The 23,983-nt window shown below is 42.3% G+C and overlaps 1 protein-coding gene across 10 annotated transcripts in view; it reads right to left on the bottom strand.

The window, feature by feature from the left end:
* The window catches only part of LNX1 (ligand of numb-protein X 1), a 139,868-nt gene that overhangs the window by 25,987 nt on the left and 89,898 nt on the right, over positions 1–23,983 (bottom strand). For 8 of the 10 annotated variants that reach the window (XM_069790147.1, XM_069790138.1, XM_069790129.1 and 5 more), the window contains 3 exons: positions 9,986–10,227; positions 8,222–8,377; positions 2,558–2,713 (listed from right to left, as the gene is read on the bottom strand). In XM_069790147.1, the coding sequence (XP_069646248.1) occupies positions 2,558–2,713; positions 8,222–8,377; positions 9,986–10,227 (554 nt within the window). The remainder of the gene's footprint in view (positions 1–2,557; positions 2,714–8,221; positions 8,378–9,985; positions 10,228–23,983) is intronic. The other 2 variants (XM_069790173.1, XM_069790194.1) reach the window with 1 other exon arrangement.

The following is a 23,983-nucleotide window of genomic DNA, read 5'->3' as shown; positions in this document are numbered from 1 at the left end:
AAAGAACTCTGCTGGCCCTGGCAAACTGAGTGTAGGGAAGAGGGACTAATGGTGGGCAGAGATCCTTTTTGTATCCATAATGCACTAGATAAGAGTATCCTCTTCCAAACCCTACTTTTCCACTGGCATGTTTGCTTTCACAGCATGTCACTAATACTTTCTTTCCTTCTAGGTCAATTAAAAATTTTAATCCACATTCAACAGTAAGCAAAGTTGAAGTAAAAGCACCAGTGAGTTTTGTAGCACAGGTGTATCAGCCTTCAATTATTCTGAATCCCCAAAAAAGGGGAGAGAGAGCTTTTGAATTTTTTGTGTGTGGGTCCAATCCAGCACTTACATGAAAAACCTTTAAGTTGAAAAATTAAGTGCTAATATTTTTTTCAATAGCCTATTTTAGAAATGAAAGAACAGTGACTGGTACTGAATAGAGGTAAAATGTTAAATAAAAATTAACAGAGCAGTATCTGAGAGAATAAATATTTTCTACTACAGAATTAGCAGGCAACAAACCAGCAAGGCACCAGAACCTTTTGGGAAAGAGCAAGGGGAAGGAAAGAACAGGAAAAAAATATTAAGAAACACCATGTTGCATCCCTTACCACTTCTTTGATCATATGCTCTTCGGGGTGGGAAGCTGTCTTCCTCCACATCTGTAAAAAGCACCTACCAGTAGCACAGACTTCGACTTTGTGGTTTTACACAGAGTTGACAGGCAATAAAAGTCTATCTGGATAACGATACAGCCTTCATCAACCTAATATCCAAGTATTCATTTAGTTTATACTCTTGTAGTAGCAGTTTCTGTGCTAATAGGGGTTTACTCAAGTTTTGCGCACAACTTTAATGTCTCGGGAACGAAAGGTGCTTTATTTTCCCCATGCTCCTCTATTTTCTGAACATTTGCCCAGCTTGTAACTTGTTCACTGTCTCTAGCCTGAAGGGTGGATTCACTCCATCTAAATCCAGGCCTCTAAGCCAAATGCATCATTTGGTGATCTACTTGCTCTGGCTTCCTTTATAATGCATGGGCACCCAAAGGGAGCGATACCTGCTTCACTGCTAAATCACCTCTGGAGGTGCTAAACTCTCTCAACCGCTATATAAGCAGAAAGAGGCAATTAACTCTGGCATCTCAGTGGGGTGCTTAAAGTCAGACCATACAAGTACTCCTCAAAAATCACCAAAGGCCTGATCCCTGCAGCAGAATAAGCATGCACATTTTACACTCTCAGTGTGGCTATAAGGGTATTTATATGTAAAAATGCAAATGATAACCTGGATCCCCAGAGATCTTCTCTGCACAGAAATAGCATAAATAAATATCTCTGTATGTTTTGCAGGCTACCAAAGCAGTCTTATAGCAGAACTACTTCCACTTCCCATTGCATGATGATTCACTGCATGTCCTAACAAACCGTGCTTTTTGACTCAAACACTCATTCTCCCATATCTCATTCTGAAAACTTTTCTAAAGGAATTACCCAGTTACATTTCTTGACCATGGAGAACTGTGGACTGAACAAGCTATTGACACTCTCACGTTATTTCAGTCTGTAATTACCCTAGAGCAAAATCAGAGCAACATGGCAGTGAACAAGCCTCTGCACTTATATGAGACTTACGTATAACTTTATATAAGGTATAAACTTAAAGAAGTTTCTTTGCATCTTGAACAATGCTTTAACTGGTTTATTAAGTCTTGCAGTGTCACTTGGCTGACTTTCAATATGACTTTATGCAGATTCTTTTAGAGGAATTTTTACTACCTAATTTCCTTCTGAAATGTGCAGTCTACAACAAAACAAATCTTCCCAAGATATTTTTCTTGCCAGTCTGCAAGTTACTAAGTTTTCTCTTTTCATAGTTAACAGGATGTACTGCCTCACCTCCTGTCTTCATCTGATTCGTGTTCTTTATCAAATATAATTAATAAATTGCACCATGTTCTCCTCAGATGGGCCAAGCAACAAAAATAACTCCATGATCCCTTAATTTCTGCTCTCTTCATGGAAGACTTGCTTTTTGTTTTCATCCCAGACATATATATGGATGTTTGTATTACCAACATCTTGGACTGTCATAAGTGAAAGACCAATGCCTATTTTGATAAACTAACAGTAAGTCTGACAAGCTAAATATACAGAATACACAAATACATATTTTTTTCAATAAGAAAATTCATGATCTCTTTTTCACCAAACAGTCTGTATACGTTGTGTGCAGTTTGATCAAAACCTACCACACCTATTTCAAGGTGATGCCGTGTCTGGAAAGCAATGTCTTCAACTTGAATTTTTCTAATGCATATACCATACCCAGAAGAGGTGGACCCTGCTCCAGCACCTGGTTGCGTACAGTGAATGGGGCCTCAGCAGCCCAGTCTAAGGGACTCCAACTGGGATGAGGGCTTGTACCATTCACATATACACAGCCTGTTGTGAGGCTGGAACATCAGTTTGCACAGATCCCATTTTCCAGCCCTTACGCTCTTAATTAGAATTCTCCATTCTCTTTGACCAGGTTTTCCAGAGCAGGAAAACCCAGGAGTATTGCATACCTTTCTTTACCATTTTATATTTCCAATCCTTAAATATCGAAGAGCTGCTGAATCTAGAAAGAAGTAAACTTTCTGTCTTGTTTTTGGTGATTCTTGCAGGTTTTCCCACAGAGTGTTGTGTTTTTGTCACCGGGGGTTGCATGGAGCATTCTGAATCTGTCAATATAATAAAATGTCATCTGCATTCAGAAAGATTGTGTGTGCTTTTTCCTCAAGCAATATTTTCCTTATATTAGTGAGCAATTTTATTGTTATTATTTTCACACATTCCATTGCAATAACAAATACCATAGGAGAGACCAGCTTTACACAGTAAATGCCACTTGTCTGGTACGATGTAGGACACCGAGCACTTGTTAGTATAGCAGCCATGAGACTGTAATACAAAATTTTAAGTATGCTTAATATTTTATCCTCACATTTTATAATACTTAATGATAGTGTTCCTTCAGTGCTCAGGTTTTGGCTGACTTCTGTGCACACCGTGCTCCTTCTGACAGTGTTGCCATCAGGATAACTTCTGCCTTCATTCCCAGTATCCAGTGTGACAAAGCACTGTGTAATGTTTGCTATGACTCTTGAGTCCAGATTAATCAAAGGTAATCATTGCAAACAAAACTTGTGTCTCAGGTTACAAGTCCTTATTTAGATCAGAAGTTCTGACTGATGTGAGGAGCCAGCCCACCCCCCCAAAAAAGGCTATCTGCAGGGAGACACACTCATGCTTCCCAGCACCTGGTCACCAGAATTTAAACAAAGCTTGTGTAACCTATTGTTGGAAAATTCTTGTGTCTGTGAGCGTCACATGCACTTGCACTAGTGTGGGACTTTGTTCTGCAACTCTTCTGTCCCAACTGATTTTCATTTATCATTTCATTCTCCCAGCAGTTTGCCATCATTTTGGTTTAATCCCTTCCATTAATTGTCCAGGGATGCTGGTCCAATGCAGGGGGCAGGTAGAAGGCAATGCCAGCTCTAATGTCTCTTCTTGCATCTGGACATTCCTCTCACCAAAAGAGTCCCAAAAGAACTAAAATGAAACTGTTGTAGAGTTGAATGTGTCTCAAAAGGGTTGTGGCTATATCTCATCAACAGCAGGCAAATTTTACCAGTCTGCAGTGGAGGAAATGCTACAGAGCCAATCTCTTTCTTCTGGAAGTTGCCTGACTCATCGTCCTACAGCAAAGTGCTTTGAACTAATTCTGTAAGATTTCCAACAGCTGTTTGGGGAAATTGGAACTGCAACTGTATCCAATCTGGGGAACAGCGTGGGATTCCTGCAGGGTGCAGCCTTCCTGAGACAGAAGTTGGGCTGCCCTGTCTTGTCCTGGGGCTGGATAAGCCCCTTTCTTTTCTGCACATAAAGAGCATTAATGCCTTAATGCTGTGAAATGGTTGATACGAAGAGCCATCTGTGTTTCAGTTACCTTCTTTTTCTTCATGCACCTTTCCCCAAAACTGACGTATTGATAATATCTATTTTATATATGTCTATATATAAAATACAACAGGGCTCAGACTGAACAGTAGGAATGAGATACACCCATACAACAGGAGAGTCTGTTCTGCGGTTCTGCCAGGGCCTGCCTTGGTCTTGAGTGCTGCAAAGCAATAACAGATGGTAGAACTGCACCCACCATGAGACTAAGAATAATGAGTTTGACTTTGAACAACATTTGACATCCTCAAGCAATCATAAATTCAATTTATTTTACAATGGCTTGACTGCAAAATGGAACTGATGAACGTTTTTGAAAACCAGCAGCGTGGCTCCCTTTTACAGTAAAAATTGTATAGGGTTTTTGCAATTGCATTCCCAAATTCTTTCCTCCTAAAGCATTAGCTGGTTTATGACTTGTATTTCTAGATCAGTTTGAGTAAAGAGTACGTATATATAGTTTTTCTTGGAAGTGAATTTAAGAGGTGTGAAGCCAAACTAAGAGTACAGTGATACAAATAAGCATAGCAAAGCTGGACCACTCTTTGCTCAGAGATATTTTATCTTTTAAGTAGATTGTCAAGGTCATTTACACCAGTAGATCCAGTCAGAAGATATTACATCTTAAATGCATCAGTGCCAGAAGGATGTCCATGACACCTTCCCTCACATCTCAGAATGAAACCATCTCTTTGAAGATCTCCTAACTTCTACTTCAGACCTGGAAAGCTATTTGTAGCTGTAAGTGTTATTAATGAGATTAGTCTCAGGAGGATATCACAAGCTTGGGTGCTGCACTACAGACAAATACTTCTTTGCATGGGTTATTTACCAATGACCAAATTATTAAAAATGAGAAAACCTTAATGACTCCTTGCCCCAAACATTTTCTCATCAGTGTTTGCACTTTTCATTCATTTCTAACATTTTCTTCAGTTTGGACAATGAACAGTTCTCTGCTGGAAATGTCACCAAAACATTTAAACAGAGGAACAAAGAAAGTCTGAACCATTAAAATCCAAAATGGCCACTTATGACATTGTTTAAGCAAATCAAACCACAGGTTGCAAATGGAAACCATAAAGTAATCTTCACAGTGCAGGACTGCTACCAGCTCCAGGTATCTTATAAGATAGCATTAGACTGTAACTATTTCTCTGCTGTAAGTATAGCACAAACACATTTGCCGTTATACATCATATTTTTCAGTGTCCTTGGGTAGCAAAGGAGTTTTGCAAAACCAGTACTGCATTCAGCTTCAAGTTAAGCAGAATCATTTTTTTCCCCCGTATCAGGAATGATTATTTTGTCTGGCACCCTCACAGTCATATCGCAACTGAGCATTGGCCCAACAGATATATCAGATTCAGATTAAAGGCACCTACACACTCTGCAGTGGGCAAATAGTTCATTTGACATCAGTGCTGCTGATGCTGAGGGCCAATACATAGGTACACACTATGGTTTTTGTTCTCAGAGCTCCTTTGATGAAAATACGGGCAAAGCACAGATTAAACAGAGACATCTGAACTAAGACGAGGGAATTCTGAAAACTGGGGACAAATGGACTATAATACATTGAACTTTGCCAGATGATCTGACAGGTCCTTTATCAACAAGAGGTTATCAGCAAGAAAGGGTTACTTCACTCTGTGCCCACTGTGAGGCTGACACAGTCTCAGTGTTATTCTTCTCACGCACTGACTAAGCCTGGTGAGGAAAGGAGACACCAGAGAGGTGGTGAAGTGCTGTCCAATCTCCTGGAGCAATGAGGCATGGCTGAGGTGTGCTCTCAGGTGGTCCCAGACATGAACTTGTGAAACTTGGGGCGAGGCAGCAGCAGCTTTCACACCAGGTGTGGGGACCTCCAAAGCCAGGAACCACCGCCCACAGGAGCGCCTCCATTGCCAGTAGAGTGGCAATGGGGAGACAGACACGTGGGGCTGCCTTTTTCCAATGACTTTGGGCTGGACCTTTGGCAAGCACAGGGCAGGCCATACTGTAGCTATCCCTAAAGTTTGACCAGCAACTCTAACCAAAAGTGCAACCAAGTCTAACCAAGAGTCCAACTGCAGACTGCTCAGAACAGCTGCAGATTTAAAAAAATAAATAAAAGAAGAAAACACACAGAATTGGAGAAGAAAACAAGCCTCCAGCTGGCAGGATGATGATAACTGCAACAGAAAGAAGTATATTCATTTCCTCCTCCAACAAGAAGAAACAGGGAGACCCTCTGAGATGCCATTATACAGAGCACCTGTTGCAAAGGACTGAGTAGAGGTCTTTGTTAAAGTTGTATTTGTATCGCTGCAAGTTACTTGCTTGCATTTTTTTAGAGACCAAATTCCAGAACTGTGTAATCAAAGTGCATTCTTTGCAAATGTAATTAATACAGTAATTTAGGTACCCAGCTTCTGTGATCTCATACGTAAGAATAACAGCTCATTAAGTAATTACACGCCTACCTGGTTTTTCCAGTGCTGTAGAATATATTTGCAAGTTTACAGGCATGCTTGGTGCAGAGGAATGAAACCACAAGCAGAGTCAAGGAGAGAAGGACAATCTTGACACTGTCAATGGGGCCCTGGAGTGATTGCCACTTCAGTGCCCCATTATACGTCCCTTAAAAAGGAGACAACAGCTCTTTTCATTCTGCTGGAAATGTAAAGGCCAGTGTCATCTTCACAAACTTCCTTCTGTTAACATCTGGACTGCACTGGGTTGCTGGGTAGGTACTGTTGCCATCCATATCACCCACACACTCTGGACATGAAACGAAGCTTTCAGTGGAACAAATGTGAATGTCAGCTATAAGCCTAGGTAGAAAGTAATCATAAAAATGTCTATGCCCCATCCTGAAGAGGTGTCTTTTGAAAAGTATGAACTTGAGACATGCAGAATTTCACTCCAGCTGAAGAAGGGCAAGCTTTTGCTTACAATGAATTGAACAGTTGCTAGGGAATGAGAAACGGTGTCTGTCTGCTCAGAGAGCTGTAGACAACTTATTTGCAAAATTTTACTTGGGGAAAAATAATAAAATATTTAGGACAGTGAAGTTATTAATGATGTTTCCAGACCAAGGAGCAGATTCACATTATTTTTATGGAAAAGGTTCACAGTTTTGAATTATCAGGTTTTATTTTGGCTACATCAGCAAGTCTGTGGACTAGGAGAGTAAGTACCAAGAACACAGAAACGTGGTGAAACTCTCCTGAAGGAATAAGCAAATAGAGCAGAAGAAATATTGAACACTATTCTCCAATTCACCACTTAAAGAATAATGATGCTTAAACACAGCATTTGGCAGCCTTTTGTACTTATTTTGTGAGGGTTTCAATGACAGCTTGAAATACAGAGCAAAGGGAAGTTGGATATTCTGTCTTCTTAAAGCCCTTACCCTGGACATTTGATCTGGGAAGACACGTGAGGTGCTGAGGCGTCAAGCAAAGGAATAATAAGCTCAGTGAAGACCTTGATTAAGACAATGATTCCCACTCTATCATCACTTCCTCTTGATGCATGAATGCTAATGTTGACTTCGTAATTACGGTCCAAAGCAATTAGTAACATTTGCTTATTGCTTTGAGAATGCCAAATGTTAAGTGTTACTGCCTGCCAGACCCCTCATTCTTGACATACGTCAGACAAACTTGCCTCTCCCTGCTGTTTAAGAGCAGAGCACTCTTACCTCATCACCTGCCTGGCTGAGGTAATACAAGTCTGTCACCAAGGAACCCACAGAAGTGCTGGAATAATTACAGTACTTTGCACTTTCATACCATCCTCCCACAGGGAATTTCCAGTGCTTCATAAACGTTAGCCAAAACTCATGAATTTCCTATAATGTATGATCACTGTGATCCGTTTGCTTTACAGGGACAGACACATGCTGATGAAACCTCTTGAACAAAATGATAGAGCAAATCGATGACAGCTGCAGTAATAGATCCCAGATGCCCAGATCCCACATCCCGCGTGCTAGATACTGGCCTGGCTGTAGCACGCAGGCTGTTACCACTACGTGAGGTCCCACACACCCCAGCAACATTCTTGCCTGCCACTCACTAACAACTTTTTAAAGACGAAAATAAGGAAAGATTGAGTTTTCTGGCTTTTTAATCACACACAGCCCACTACATACATGAAAGACGTGGACATCCAGTTCCCACATGGATAGGGTCCCCTATCCCATTTTAAGTGATAACACAAGGAGGGTAAAGCATTACCTTCCTCTCCAGCAGCAGAGTTTCCAACAGTTTCTCTTTCCCGGTCAGCCTGGTTGGAAACGGCGCTTCCACTTTTTGTCCTTCGAAGAACACTGAATGCCTTGTTTATTTTTTTAAAAGATCTGCTTCTTATAGTGGAGCGTTCAAAGTGTCGAGCTGCAACAACAGGAAAAAACCAAATGAATACAGTTCAGCAGTTCTGGGCTAGAACCACACCTTTTCTGCAGCTGTCGGCATACGACAGGGCATAACATCAACAGCAAGGCTGCCTGCACTTCACCTTTGCACCTGACTCCAGCTGTTACTCCAAGGTTGCACCCACCTGAATCTGGGTACAATTATCCTACCTCTCTCCCACACCCTGGAATTGCCACCTTCCCTGTCTGTTTTGCCAGCAACACACAGAAATTTCCTGTGAGTGTGGTAGCCTGGGAGAGAATAATCCTCAGTCAAGGCAGAAGCAGCAGCACTCCTGTGAAAAATGCATAGAAAAGAAAGCAGCACTGTCCTTCTCAAGTTATATAAGTTTGAAAAAAACCCAAACAACCCAAACCTGGAAGTTGTTGTTAAAAACTCTTCTTGAAAAAAAACCCCACACTACTGCCTCAAAACCCTGCAATGCTTTCAAAGCCACCAACAACAGCCAACAATTTCATGTCAAAAATTCAAAGATTATCAGGTGGGAGGGACCAACTAAGTCACATCTTCTAACCTGGGTAAGGCAATTAAAAAAAAAAGTCATAATACTTTCAAAACATGTCACTCTTTTCCATCCTGCTGAACATATCTTCGTGGCTGTTCTCTCTCTTCGAGCTCTGCGTGCTAGCCAAACATTGTAATCTAATATACAACATTCCCTCAAACCAGACTGTGGCCTCTAAACTCAATAAAACTGGTGGGATTTAATTTCATTCTGGTGTTCTCTTCTTACCCCCTCCCTTTCCTCACCTCTCTAGCCCCATGCAGACAAGAGGATAGCACTGCTCATTTTCTAGTCTTTCTTCAGCCCTTCATCCGTTCTCCCAACACACAGCTGGTGCAACACAAGGTGGGCTATTCATTTTGGCTTCGGAGTCCTCAAAGAAAAGCTTTGAACTCACTGTTAACACTTCCGAGTCTGCCTTTGGCCAGGCCACATTTTTCAGATATGACATTCATCAGAGCCAGGTGAAGTTTCACAGGGTGAAGGATCAAGGCAAGGTTTCCTGGTGCAACTTGTCCCTGACTATGGTTATTTCAGCAGGACCAGCTCCTCTGAGCTGCACCTCCCTGGGAGGCTAGCAAACATCCCCCAAGCTCCCAAGGCACTTCTTCAGGTTTGTTTTCCTGCAAATACTTGTCAACTGCCAATCACAGTTCCCAACAGGCTTCTGGGTAGTTGCCCATGGCATGGTCTATGCAGGTTACTTGGGCCACCATGTTTTGGTGAAGCCACCACACAGCTACCCCAGCTCCCCAGCACACTACACATGCCATTTGCTCTTCCAGCTGAGCTGACTTGCCTAAATAATCTTTCTTAATACCTGTGGTTTACATGTGTGCAGCTGGTCTGTCTTCAGCTTGATGCTGCCCTTGGCCAAGCAAATTTGGTTTTCACCTCAAATCTATTGGGTCACTGAGTGTGCAATTTGATAAACCATGTAAAATTAAAGCTTTCATAGTCCTTTTTTTTTTTTTGTTAAAGCCTCCAACAACATATGTTTCACAGAAAACAAATGCTGTCAGAGGCCACCAGGCTCTGAAACCATCACTTTTAGTTCTTACTTCTGTTTCGGTTGCCGCGATGCAGGTCTCCGGGGCTGCTGCCCAACTGGCTGTCCTCCGAGGTGGGGCTGAAGGCCGGGTTCACCAGCCCCGGCTCGTCTGTCATTAAGGCAATGGCTGCAGCTGAGGAGAGCTCGGGGCCCAGGGCAGCTACTGCTAAACTGGAGCCATGGTCTGGAGAGCAGTCTTGGGAACGCCTCTTCCGTTCCTTGGTAAGGCCATAGTGGGATGCTCCTTTACATCTAAGGAGAAGGGAGGGAAAGAGAGACATGATAACAATTTGTATTTAAATGGTGGGTACTCATAGAAGTTATCTGGTGCCAAGGAATCACTTGGAGTACAAACTATGACAGTCATGGTGGCTGATGAAATATGGGTGGTTAGCAAGAGGGAAAAATGCCAGTCCCATCATGTTACACAGAAAAAGAAGGAAAATTGTCCTACAAAGTAGCTGAGTTACCACCTTACGGAGAGAGACTACTGCTGGTCAAGAAAAAACAGAGAGCTGCAGCCTTGTGTGTAGTCTCATGTGTATAAATAGTTACTGCGGATGCAAGAGGACAGGAATAGCAGGTGGCTAATGAAGCCAGAGGCTACAGTCTGTAATTTCCCCCTTGCCTCTGGTCAATGAAGGAGGGCAGGGTGAGGCCTGACAGCTTCTCCAGGTCTGCTGGTGAAATAAAAGGCGCCTCACCTAGCCCTTCACCCTGAAAAACCTTCCTGTCACCAAGGTGGTCTCACGGGGAGCACAGCACTGTAGTCTTTCATGCAGGAGGCAGGGTCTGCCCTTTGGGTAGAAGCCAATGCAATCAATGAAGGGAGGGCTGCAGCTGGGAGTTGAACCCCCCAGGGTCTGCGGGAATCAAGTCCCCACGCAGTGCCCATACAGACCATTTACTACTTGAACTGCACCTAATGAATTGTTTTCAAATTCAGCCATGGAGGCGAAGTTTCCAGCTCTGCTATTCCAGCTCAGTTGAGACACTAAAATAGAGGCGTCACTGCCTTGACAGAGGAAGAGGTGCAGGAGGCGGGGGGGTCCCACTGGCCCTGCAGCCCTGCCAGAGCCAAGGAGGGAGTGCAGAGCTCCCACCAAATGGCTGAGTGCAGGTCCTCAGACCAAGGTCCTTGGGCCAACCTGGGACTTCACCTCTTTGGGGAGCTAAAGGCGGGTTCTAAAATAATTCCAGAGGAAAATCCAAATCCTAACTCGACCTCCACAGTGACAAAATCCTCCGTTTCTGGTGGAGCCATGCATGTTCCCAGAAGAGCTGAAGATACAGCATTGTAAGAGGCAGATTATAAGCCTGCTTTGAAACAACTTACTTGTGCTCCCAACTATCTGCTCTAGATTCATTCTAGACAGCAAAGGCAGGACCACACATGGCATTTCTTTCTTAAGATTTGTTAAAGTCACTTGAATGAAATTAAAGGTCACTATGCTCTTCATGAGTCAGTATTTAATTACAGCTATAAAATAACTAAAGAGACAGAGTGGCCCAAGAACACAGCACCTGTGACTTTTCTCCAGCACCTCTTCTGCCCAGTGCCCACCCACTAGAACCTCATTCACTGCATTAAAAAGAAAATCTGCCTTTTAATCATAATCTAATGAGCTTGGCCTACTTTCAGTTACTGTTATCTCTTTCTTCATAGCAAAGGCTAACTGATGACTTTCATAAAAGTGCCCTGTAGGACGAACTCACAGAAATAGCTGCCGAAACCCTTAGGGATAGAAAGCTCTTTGTAATATATGGCATGCACAAAAGGCAATGCATAATGCATACAGTACACAACGCTAGTGGGTTAAGCATCAGAAAAGAAGTAGTACACTGAACAGAAGCCTTGGAAGAGAAATGATTTATGAAAGCAGTTCCTGGGACAGAAAGATGAGATGCAGCCGAGTCACAGAGCTCTCTATATCAGCTTTGGAGCAGTAGTTTAATTTCTCTTATGGTATTGGCTTTTTATGAGAGAGAATTGAATTAAAACCTTTTTTTAGCATGAAATTATGATTTACCATCATTTACCTCATACCGCTTCTGACAACTTTTGTCTTAAAGAGGGGGAAAAAAACCCAACCCAAACTGTATCATATTGATGCAACTAGGTAAGGGCTTTGTATATGCTTTAAGGTGTGGATGGGAATGGCTGTGGCAGAACTTATTTCTGAAACCTTTCACAGGCAAAATGAGGCATCTCAAAAGAACATACTCCTATGGAAGAGAAGGTTAGTCAACTATTTCAAAAGACCAACAAAGAGCTATTTGGGGCACCTATTCCAAGACAAGACTGCAACAATAATAGAGTAAAACAGAAAGGAAGAGCTCTCCTGCCTTCACTGCAGCAGGCATTTTCTTATTCCTTCCCGAAAAAAGGGGTGACTTCCACACCCTGCCCAGCATCCCACACCATGGCAGGATGCTCTCCTTTGTATTTCATAGGAAGCAGAAACACAAAGGCCTTCCCCTCTTGCAGCCTACCTAAACTTCTCCAACACAGCATTTTGGGAATCTGTCCTTGACCTCTCCCACTCACAGTAAGGTCACGTTTACTAATCCAGCCTATGAATGCTCAACAAAATAGCTAAACAATAGTCTAAAAAGCCAACACAATGAAATGAACATAAAGAAATGGCTTCAGGGTGAATTGTTTGCTGTTCTCAAAAGACAACCTCTGCCTTACAGAGATCCTGTAAAGATTCGGAACATGATAAGAGATATTCCTGCTCCACATTTTATTTTATTTGCCTCTGTTTTCACTGTGCCAGTAAAGTTTCAGCAGCTGATATTAGAGCCTTGTGAATGGGTCCTCAAACGCAGATCTTTTTTTTTATTTTTGGTGGGTTGCATGAAGATCAACGTGAAGATCAGAAGTGGCTCTGCCCAAGGTTTCCCAGCTACATGGATTCAACTGCTGCCTGGTGCCCATCTGCACTTCCCTGCTAAAGCCTTCACTTTCTGTGGAAATCCTCACTCGCTGCTGCTGGCTGCACTGCAGACACCCAGCTAACAGCATCAATCCAACAGCAATGAACAGAAGACAGTTACTTTGAACATAGAGAGGGCTGACACAGTTTAAGATGCGGCTTATTGGAGAAGACAAGTTGTCATGATACAAAGCACAAGGCATATCTTTCTAACTCTGCCAGAAATAGTTAAAAGAGAACCAAAGCTCTTCAAGTATGAGCACTACAGCTATTTCTTAAATAATTGTGGCAGGCCTAAATGAACACAAATCAAGCCCTCTTTCTTCAGATTAACACAGTGTCCTTGAAGAAGAAAAAAAAGTCCCAAGCCCTCAAACTTGTAATAAAATCTGCAACAGCATCTCTTCACTTTCATTGTTTTCCTTGTGCTGACACTGCTGTGATAACAGAAAACAGAAGAGATGACTGTCTAAGTGGAATCATATTTATAGTGGCTCAGCTACATCTTTCCATATGGTTGGATTTGGCTCCTAGAAAAGAGAGATCCATAAAACAGCTACATGCCAGTACTAATTATCTCTCTCACTGTGATTATTAATCAGCTGCCTGATTTACAGCTGGAAGAGAGGGATACCTGATTAACATAGGTCAGTCAGAAAGCAAACCCAACACTGTCTGGTGGCCAAGGTGAGCTACAGATTTATGTTCCTTCTCAGTTGTGCCGGACAGCGAGTACATCCATGCAGCTGAAACAATTTGAAGGTCAAAACCGAGAGAGGTAAACAGACATGAATAATGCGTGTTGTACAGTTCATGCCATTAAAGTAGTGTCACTAGGTGCATACAGGAAATTCAGAAAATAGTTTCTTCTGTTTGCATGGCCTCTTTCATGAAGCAGAACTATGCTGGCCTAAATCCTGGCCGTATGAGCTAACGACCGGGCAGTGAAAGGGCAGTGGAGGCTGCTGAAGCTTCAAGCAGGTCTGCAATTCTGGCTGGCATCAACATCAGCAGCTGCAGGGCAAGCCTTGCCCTGCACCCAGCTCCTCGCGCGAGGGAGGGTCTGTGCTTCAGGAGCAGCACATCCCAAGCGCTGGAGCCAGGGGATCCAAAACTCTGTGGCTGCCTTAACTTGGTCCTACCATTGGTAAAAACAAGCTTCAGTCAAACTCAAGGCCAACAGAAACATTTCCACATCATTTGCAAATTGAAATGAAAACAGTTGTTTGAAAACAGAAATGCATTTTCCTTGCAGCATCCCTGACTTGCACAGCAAAGGAGCGCCTGAAAGTGAGGTCGACCTCAAGGATTTCCATTACGCAGGCTCACACTGGGCAAAACGTAAAGGCAAGACATAAACAAGGACAACTGCATGGGTTTTTTTCACTTCACTTCTAGTGATCTATATGAAACAATATCACAGGAAAAAAAAAAAAAGAAGTATATATTTATAATGCATTTGCTCTTTTAAAAATGCCCTGCTTTCTATTTCTGTCACTTTACAGGCTATCCCTCTTTCTCCCTGTCTCACACCTGACTGCCTAGGCAGGAAACACAGGAAAAAAAAGTGAGTCTAGAGAATGACAGTGCTTGTGAGCCAGGTCTGGCACAAATAAACAGAGCAGAAGCTCTCCCTGCCCATTTCCAGCAGTGCTTTCCCAACCTCACTTCCAGCACACTTATATTTTGGTGCTGTTTTGCTTTTATGCAGCAGCAATGGACACATTGTCTGAGTGCAATTAAGAATAATGTATACAAAGCACTCAGGATTGCCCAGCAGAAGAAAACACTGCATAATGGGCTGTTGTCGCTGATCCAAAGCTAAACCCTGATCAGGGTAGACAAGTCTGTTTCAGCTATGCCACTGCAAGCAATCTCATCCTTCTGTAATTTGGGCTTGACACAAGCCAGGATCAGAAGTACCAACAGTGTGTATCACACCCTGACCCTGTCACACAAACTGTTCCGACTGCTCTGGTACCCCTGAACTGATCTGGTGGAAAAGATGATGGAGAAACTGCAGATGACCTACAAGGAGCGTCCTGGATAAGCTGGTGCTGATAACCTCACTTGTGCAACCCTGGTGAGAGGCTCCTATTATGTCTGGGAAGGAAGCGGGGGGGATTTGAATTGGAGAGTTTGACTTACAAGAAGGTGTTGGCAATTTCTGCCCCACAGGAACCATTTGTACCGTGTGTGCATCAGCAGTGACTGTAGCCCAAACATAACCCAAATAACAACCACATGGTTTTCAGGCCAAACGCCTAAACTCTAAAGCTTTTTGAAACTCCATCATAAGGGAGTGAACTGACTTGATCAGTTCTCAGACAGAGATGACACCAACTCCCCTCTGACCTTTTGCCAACAGTGCACCAGAAACTGGAGCCAAAACTGAAAAAGAACCGAGGCATCTAAACTCCAACCAAATCCTATGTTACAGATCTAAGCTAAAATGCAGCAAATGCGCAATCTCCCTTCCAGACCAACCATACTGACGCTTAAGACGCCAGAGACATCAAGGTCTTCAGCAGCGAAGGTGACTGATACCCTGCTGCTCTTTACGCCAAACGATGTTGTATCATCCTTGCTTGGAAATCTGGCTTCTGTGAGTCCTGGTCCTATGTGCAAAATCCCTCTTTTTTGCTATATATGAAAATCAATCCTGGAACTGAGTGCTTAACAGCAATGCTTTTTCCTTGGTAATTCTGGGTTCTTGCAGGGATTAACCACTGCATGAATGCTGCATATGAAAAAAGCTTCATAAATAAGTACCTGATTTTTTTTAAATGCATTTGCCTTTTCTGCTTTTTGTAAAGGATTGTGTCATGTCCAGAGCATTCCTCAAGCTACTGTAATCACCAGCTGTGGCTAGGAATGTCCTGCCTACATTAAACTTTCTTCAATGTTCCTAAAGAAGGGGATGAACCATGTAAAAAGCAAAGCTTAAAATCCTGGGTAACAGTCCAACCAACACTTGCTGAAAGTCAGGCTGCAAAGACCTTGTCTAAACATGCAACTAGAAACAGGCTGTTCTCTGCACCTGCACTTGAATTTCATAATGCCAGCAACATTTCTAGACACTCACCACTGCTGTTCTGTGCACTCTGTACCCTGGCATTGATGCACTTGAGTATCCTCTCCCTGATGATCTTCCAGTGTCAGGGGCTTGCCATCTTGTTTGGGGGGGGGGGAAATGCTCATTTTCTATCTAACTTAAGTGGGAAATTGTCCCAGTTACTATTACTCTTTCACTTCCATAACCTGATAAACAAAAGCGTTTTAGAGACAGCTCCCTGGCACCTGGGGCATCAGGACTGGCTGGGAGGGAGGCACGGCTGGCGGCTTGATCCCCGCTGCCTCCAAGGGGTTGAGGATGAGCGATTCTGTCCTCTGCTTCCATACACACTGCTCTTCTCCATGTCAACATGGAGATAGCTACGATAGACATTCAGATGAGGCAAATGGCTTCTCTGTCTAGCTGTCAGAGAGATTGTCTCATGTTATTTGCTCTCTATTGTCAGCTAGAGGCCTTTGCTAAAGTATAAACACGTAGTAGATTTAATCATTCTATATTTCTGCATTACTACTCTATAAATATTTATAAAGGTCCTTATAACATTTATTTCTTTAAGCTAAAGTTATTTAGCTTAAATACTTTCCCACAAGATAGGAAAAAACTCTCAAATATCTATTTTTTTTTCAGTTTAATTTCTGCATATCCCTGTTATGGTTTCCTAAGGTTTTTTCATGCTTTTTATTTTAATGAAGCTGTTGTAATTCAACAAAGTCTGGAACTACCTTACTAGCAAAGCCTAAAGTTGTGCTCTGTCCTATCTCTAAAGATCTGACCCCAGGGAAAGGCTGTCATTTTTACAGTGCTTTTGCACTATGATGCTGTCAAACAAAATATATTTGTTTATTATATAAGGAACGTGTGCAGGAGTATCTGTATACTTACACTTCCACGTCAGTTACTCTGTATGAATTTGGGTGCACCACTAGAAGAAGGGCTTAGAGTTCCCACAGATTAAAACCAAAAAGATTTACTAAGCATAGGAGGAAAATATAGAGAGAGAGCATTCTTTATAATTACTATGCTAGTCATCACCTACAGTGACATACTCCCATTTCTGTGATTTGGTGGCTGAGAAGGAGGAGCTAGCATGGCTACTGATTTTGGTACAGGGCCTTGAAAGTACTTTCAATTGGTGGAGAATGGAATTGCAGTTCAGAGGCCAGTCCCCACAGTTCCCAGGACTACTGATGGACAGACAGCCAGTGCCAGACACAAATTGAACAAGCATTCAATGGAAACCAAATCCCCATTTTAAATTTGACTGCTCATGCTGAGGGAAGGGAGGAATTTCCAGATTTCCTACTAGTTTTCAGGAGAGTTGAAAGAACTTGGAACACATTTTTATTCTTAAATAAATTGCAGAGTTTCAACTTCATGTACATGCTACTAAAGTGTCATGTAACATGTGGTCATGTTTAAGCTTTTTTTCCCTTCTCTTTAAAAAACAAAAAGTTGTATTTCAACCACCATCATCAACTTCTATTATGAAATCTTTTAGAAGGCCCGTTAAGCTCTATCATGGGAACAGGGAATTGGAAGAAATAGGTAAACAATACTAGTTGCCTGCAATTGTGGGCAAAAATCATGACTGGGATTATTGTGCAATGATCCCAGTTGTTGTTGGGACTGTGTACAAATCGTTGGTCCAGGCCATGTTCTCTCCCTCCCCTGACACTTCTTCCAGGCTATTACTCTGTCACTGATGATTTTGAAACTACAGCTGTACTGATTTCTCTTCAAGGTTCAAGCATTGTTTCAAGGTCTGGTCTTAAACCATTCCAACAAATTGCAGCTGTCTTACATATAGGGGAACGGAGTTGTAAATTGCTAGAGTCAGCTGAGATGGGCAAGTCAGCATACAGACTGGAAATGCCAGCTTCTTGTATGGATTAGCACAGCTTCAATATTGTGCTTAACACAACCACTACTTTTGAGAAGCTAATACTCACAACTGACTTTGTGGCTTCACCTTCTGTTGCCCCTTCCCACCTGTGCCCAAGCCACCAACACTTTGAGAACGCACAAGGACATCGGCAGTGTCTTCCCACTGCTCACATAAGGCATGCCCTTGGGCTGCTGCTACAGCTTCTACCTTTTCAATGCTGCCTTTAAATGTAATACTTGTAGAACACAAGCAGACCTTGAGCAACAAAAATGAGGAATTAACTGGGCTGAAAGACTGCAGTCAGCCTATTAATCATTATTTGCTCCTAGATTACTATAAGCAAACATTTTTCATCACAGTGAAGTTACTGGCCAGAAGTACAGAACCACAGTGATCTTTTGTGATGCAAAACAACAGCAGCATTTATTTGTACTGAACTTACTCAATTAAATACTGAAGCTCCCCAAGAGTAAACTAATAATATTAAACATACGTCATGCAATCTACTCACACCAGCTGACACAAACAAAGAAAACAGAGGAGTAGCACACTATCTCTAACTCTTGGTAGGTGCTCAGGTACTGACAGCAAGGAACCTATCAGTACCTGGGTAGGAGATTCAGAGCAAAATAAGAGGGAAGAATAAAACAGGTGGGACTAACATTTTTGAGCTGGTGAGAGCCTGTTAACCTTGCTGATGGCTTCTGGTGTTTTTAGCATTCAACAGATCAACATCATTTAAACCCATTAATCCTGTTCAAGTGCAATATTAAAGTCCCTTACCAGGTGCTTTCATCACCTTCCAGAATTGCACTGTTTTCTACACAACATACTTGAAAGCTTCAGCCTTACCCACTCTTTAAAAAGAGTAAAACTGGAACATTGTTTCAAGAGAAAGTGAGAAAACATAACTTAGAAAGACCCCTAAGAGGTTTCTTCGTGGAAAACTTGGGTACTTATCAATACTCATATTCTTTTATCTACAAATGGCACGCACGAGGGAGCAATCACATGCAATGTGTGTCAGTTGGGTATTTGGAAAGTAACATAACGCTTGCCATCAACAGCTGTCAGCTTCATATCTGGTTTTCAGGTCCACCCAAGACCACTCAAAGAACAGCACTGGTACTCTGCAGGCAATCTGGATCACTGATTTTGCCTTATACTAATAAAATAATAACGTAACCTCTTTTACAGCAGACTGCAGCAGGATCACAGAATATATTCCTCATTTAGAACCTTAACTGGAAAATGAGCCTAAGGAAAATCACAGCATATATATACAAAGCCTCAAAAAATGTAAATGCTGCTAAAATCAAGTTATCTGTGACTAAAATAACAAGTGCAAGAACAAAGAAATTCTTAAAGCATTGCAGTGCTATACCTCATAATATCATACACTACATTTGTCAGATTATGTGGACACACATATAATTAACATTAAGAATAAGCATTCAATCTGTTGATTCATGTGTTTTTCATGTTTATTGTTTGGTGTTTTGATCACTGAATTATATTCAACAGGTATAACTAGTCTCCTGGAACTTAGTATCTCGGCATTGTCTTCCCCTCCTACTATCCCCACCTATACTACAAAAACTTTATGATGCAGTGAGCAAAATATGCTTGCAATGGGACAAGGGGTTTTGTTTTTTTAACAAGAGTGACAGTATCAACATAACCCGATTCTTGTAGCTACAGACAGAAGAGCCTGCCAGACAGAAACTTTGTATTTACACGTACTTAGCACACATTTCTTTTTAAAATAAAACTAATTACAATATCTGCTATGTCACAGACTCGACAAGCCAGCACTACTGAGAGCAGGTTTGAGGCTTATGTTGGCACAAAGCAATGACACATGCACATAAGTCTCTAGATATAAAATAATAAAAAGGGAACACTGTGTTCAATTTTAAGGTGTTTTCAACCCAAGGCTTGGGTTTCCACTGGAATTCGAAATTACAGGAAACAATGGGGCTGCCTCCTATTGACAGAACATGCTATGGACAGCCACCCACAGCTCTAGCTCTGGTGGCACTTGCCTCTCATCTCAGTGACCCCAAAGTCACATAAGATGCCTTTTAGGTCAGCACGGGTATCTAAATTACATCACTAACACATCTTGGTACCCATCAAGCTCTGAAAACATACTTGCTTCCTCATGGAGAAGGTCAGAAAAAGGTCTCAGCACACCTCAGAAATTGAAAAACCAGAGATCCCTGTCAGGTGCCCACCTGAGTGTTGAGCAAACTTTTCTGCCACCACAAGTAAGAAGCATCTTAAGATGTCACAAATGTTTCCCATTTAAAAAAAAGTAGTTCTCCTGTCTTATCAATTCCAATGTCTCATATTCAACAAGGACCCTAAATCAGTCCTATAAGAAATCAACTGCATTTGACTCATGAAGCACCGTGTCTTTAAACCCTAAACCAACACAGGCTCCCTGTAGGGGTGGGGAAGGAAGAGTACAACATTTCCTGGTGTATCACAGAGTTCAGTTTCCAGGATTTCAGCCTAAATGAGTATTGACACTGGCGTAAGAAGTACATAAGTCACGCTGTTGACTAAATATCTCATTAGACTATTTTTTTTGTGAAGATAACATAGCCAACAATACTTTTGGCTAGTGAAACACTATTCTGGCTTCTAATCCTTCTGGCTCTGCAGTCGTCGTCTTTGCACATACGGCTGGAAGAGGACGGATCAGAGGGACATTATGAGCCAGTTTTCAGAACAAAACACCCCAAACCCATTGGGCATGCAAAAATCTTCACTGCTTGTGGTTTTATGGGTTCCACCCAGTTGAATATGAGATATTTTAGTGAGATATTTCACCCTCCCATTAAAATAAACACACACTGTAAAAGCATTTAAAGGCTCCAGAAAGTCCATATCCAGCCACAGCACAAGTATGGCTGGAATGTTGTTTACAGTCCTCCTAAAGCTCACATGGTAGGAAATGCTCACTTATGCTGTAAAAATGGTGAAAAACATTTTTTTTTAAACACCATTTTTTAACAGAACTATCAGAAATACTTTTAACCTGAATTCCTTTATCCAAAGCTAAAAAAAGCCCAACCACTCAGCCTTCTCCCCATATAGCTACCTACAGGCAGTGCTGCTCTTTGGATCAAGGAAAGCATCCAAAAACACAGCGATGTGGTTTCCCTGCTGTTGTACGTGGACCACTGTCAGCTCTCGCTTGGCAAGGGAAGCTGACGGAGCTCACACCCTCACACGTCAGTTTTCCGGACTGCTCTAACCACTAAAGCTCAGGTTGGGTTGGGGTAAGGCAGATCTCTGCTTCTCCTGCTGAAGCTCATTCAGAGAGGAGGGTTAAGCAAGAGGGAGCCTAATGCTCTCGCCAAATGACAAACTGGCACCTGGGAAGGGAGAATCTGAGTCCTGCTTCAAAGGCTGCTATGACTTTTTGGTTGAAGTTGGGTGAAGTTCATAAGAAAAGGCATGGCCCTCTGTTAGTCCAACCAGTATCTTGGGGAAAAAATGGCAATACCATCTAGGCACACAAGCTTTTTCAGTCCGAAGACAAAGAAGTGATCTTTGAAGCTTGAAATATGGGTTGAGAACCTCTCCGTGAAGCTGTGTCTTGTTTTCTTAGACCACCAGGATATAACTGATGAATCATGGGATAAAACGCATAAACTAGGGTGGAAGCAGGAATCCAACCCCAGATCCCCTTAATTACAGAAGATACCTTCAGAAATGGGCACTGTATTACCAACAACACAAAAAGAATTTCCCTGACAAAGGCAAGGGTCACAATCACAGAACAGCCCAGTTGGAAGGGACCTCAAAAGATCATCTGTTCCAACCTTTCACGGGAAAGGGAGCCTAGATGAGACTATCTAGCACCTTGTCCAATTGCATCTTGAAAACTTCCAGTGGTGGGAACTCTACCATGTCCCTGGAGAGGTTGTTCCAGTGAGTGATTGTTCTCACCGTAAAAAAGTAGGAGAAGAAGAAAACAACTTTTGCGCCATATCTTACTCTAAGCCCAAGTTGTTCAGGCTGCTGCTTCTTATACCTTAGCTTGCAGATGCTCTGCGTTTCTTTAGTCTTTACTACTTTCTCAGATTTCATGATATTTTTGCATAGTATAAATAAGAGAGGATGTTTTCACTCTGTTTTTCTTCAATTATTCAATTTATTAAAAAAACATTCAGAGTAAGAGTCCTGTTACAAAACACACTAACTTACACACTCATCCTACTAAAATACAGGAAACAAATAGAAAACAATCCCAAAATGTTCTTTAGGAAGCTACTCTTTTGTTCCTTTTTTATGCCACTGCAGCCTTGGGAATTCCAATATTCAAGGTCTAATAACTATTTCTGCTTTTGAAATTGAAATATAAACATCATGCATGCAAATGGGCACTGAGAACACTGTGGGCAAACCTGGGCAGCAGGTTTGGAGAACTGAACCTTGAGCATGAGCCACAGTTATATTCCCCTGGGTAATCCAAAATGGTGGCCTTGCCCCTGCTGTCCTAGGAGAGGGCACATCCTGCTTGACCTTGCTGGACCACAAAATGGGTTGGGGCTACTGTGCGAGAGTCTGCCTTGAAATGAATCCAAACCGCGAATTCTCTGTGACAGGTTGTGGCATCTGGGTGACTCAGCCAGCCTCTGTGCCCGAGGCTGTTCCAGCCCAGGCTGCGATTTTGTTAACATCACAATTTAAGTAGACTTGGGTCTCGTTAGCCGTGATGATGGACCCCCTGAAGGAAAACCAAGGTGGCATAGGAAATGATGTCAGTTCATTATTGGCTCTGAAAGGGGGATAATTAAATCTGTCTTCTTCAAACTGAGGTGACCCTGGTCCTTCAGAAGGGAGCTGGCAATCTAACCTCCAGCAGCGTGCTCATGCCATGCCTCATCACCTGCTAATTTTCACAGCAAAGGCACTACCCACATCATGTCTCAAGGTGACCCAAGCCATCACCAACAGACAAGATCTCCAGCTGGACATCTATACTAGTGTCCAGTGGACAGCGGCATGCTGGGGGCATTGGACATGTTGGCAGCCCAGATTCAGTCATACATAAAACAAATCCTACTTGCTTCACGTAAATATTATCACAACAGCCTGTCAACGCAGATGGCTCATTGAGCCAAACTGGCCAGCTTTATAATACAGAATGATCTTACAGCTACAAGGAGAAAATTTTCTCTGGTTCCAAAATATCCACCCCAGCCTGACACAGACATTGAGGATAAAAAGAAAAAATTAGTAGGCAGACTAAACAAAACTGGTAGTGCATTTAAATATTTATATTAGCAATTGAGACATGGGTCTCTGTTTTAGTAATTTGTACAATGCCTTGGACCATTGGTTGGTGGCTTACATATCTTCAGCTGGTTGTACCTTCCAAGGAACTTCCTTAACTGCCCCTGAAACAAGTTTGCTTCCTGAAGGGCAAAGCCAGATACTCAGCACTATGTGTTTATAAGGGTGCAATACGGAGGGAAAAGGAGGAGGAAGAGGAAAGGGAAAGAAACATCTAATGATTTAGTGACTGTAAACAGAAGAGCCCCATGGCAAATTATTTTCTTATTTCTTTAAAAGGTAATTGAAGATACTACAGCATCATGTAGGAGGGTTTGCTGAGTACTTAGATACTGGTATTAAGGAGACCTTCCAAAGCTGAGCACAAATTGTTCTGCAAAGGCTAACTGCACCCAGCCTCCAGAGATGGTGCTGCTTCCTAAGGGGTTGTCTGCAACAGGGAGGTACATAATTACTGTAGTGGTTGTGCAATGATACCTTAGCCACACTATGTATACTGTATGTGTAGAAACACACATCCGAGAATAGCTTCCCTGGAGACATCCCTGTTCTAGAGTAAGAGCATTCACCAGAGAAGCTATCCTAGAGTACGAACAGTATTGTCACTTGACATCCAACTTTATTATGGATTAACTTCCCTGTGTACTCTTTTCTTTGTGTGTCTATTGTGGGGATAATTTCTGCCCTTTCTTCCCTGCTCTTTCTTCTGGACACCACACTGAAACTGTGGGAGCTCGAAGTGCCAATTTTAGGTACTAGTTTCTCAATGCCATTGCACTCTATAACTCCAGGCCC

The sequence above is a fragment of the Haliaeetus albicilla genome, chromosome 1, assembly GCF_947461875.1.
Source record: "Haliaeetus albicilla chromosome 1, bHalAlb1.1, whole genome shotgun sequence".
In the NCBI taxonomy this organism is placed as follows: domain Eukaryota; kingdom Metazoa; phylum Chordata; class Aves; order Accipitriformes; family Accipitridae; genus Haliaeetus; species Haliaeetus albicilla.
This window is presented reverse-complemented; position numbering and strand designations above follow the sequence as displayed.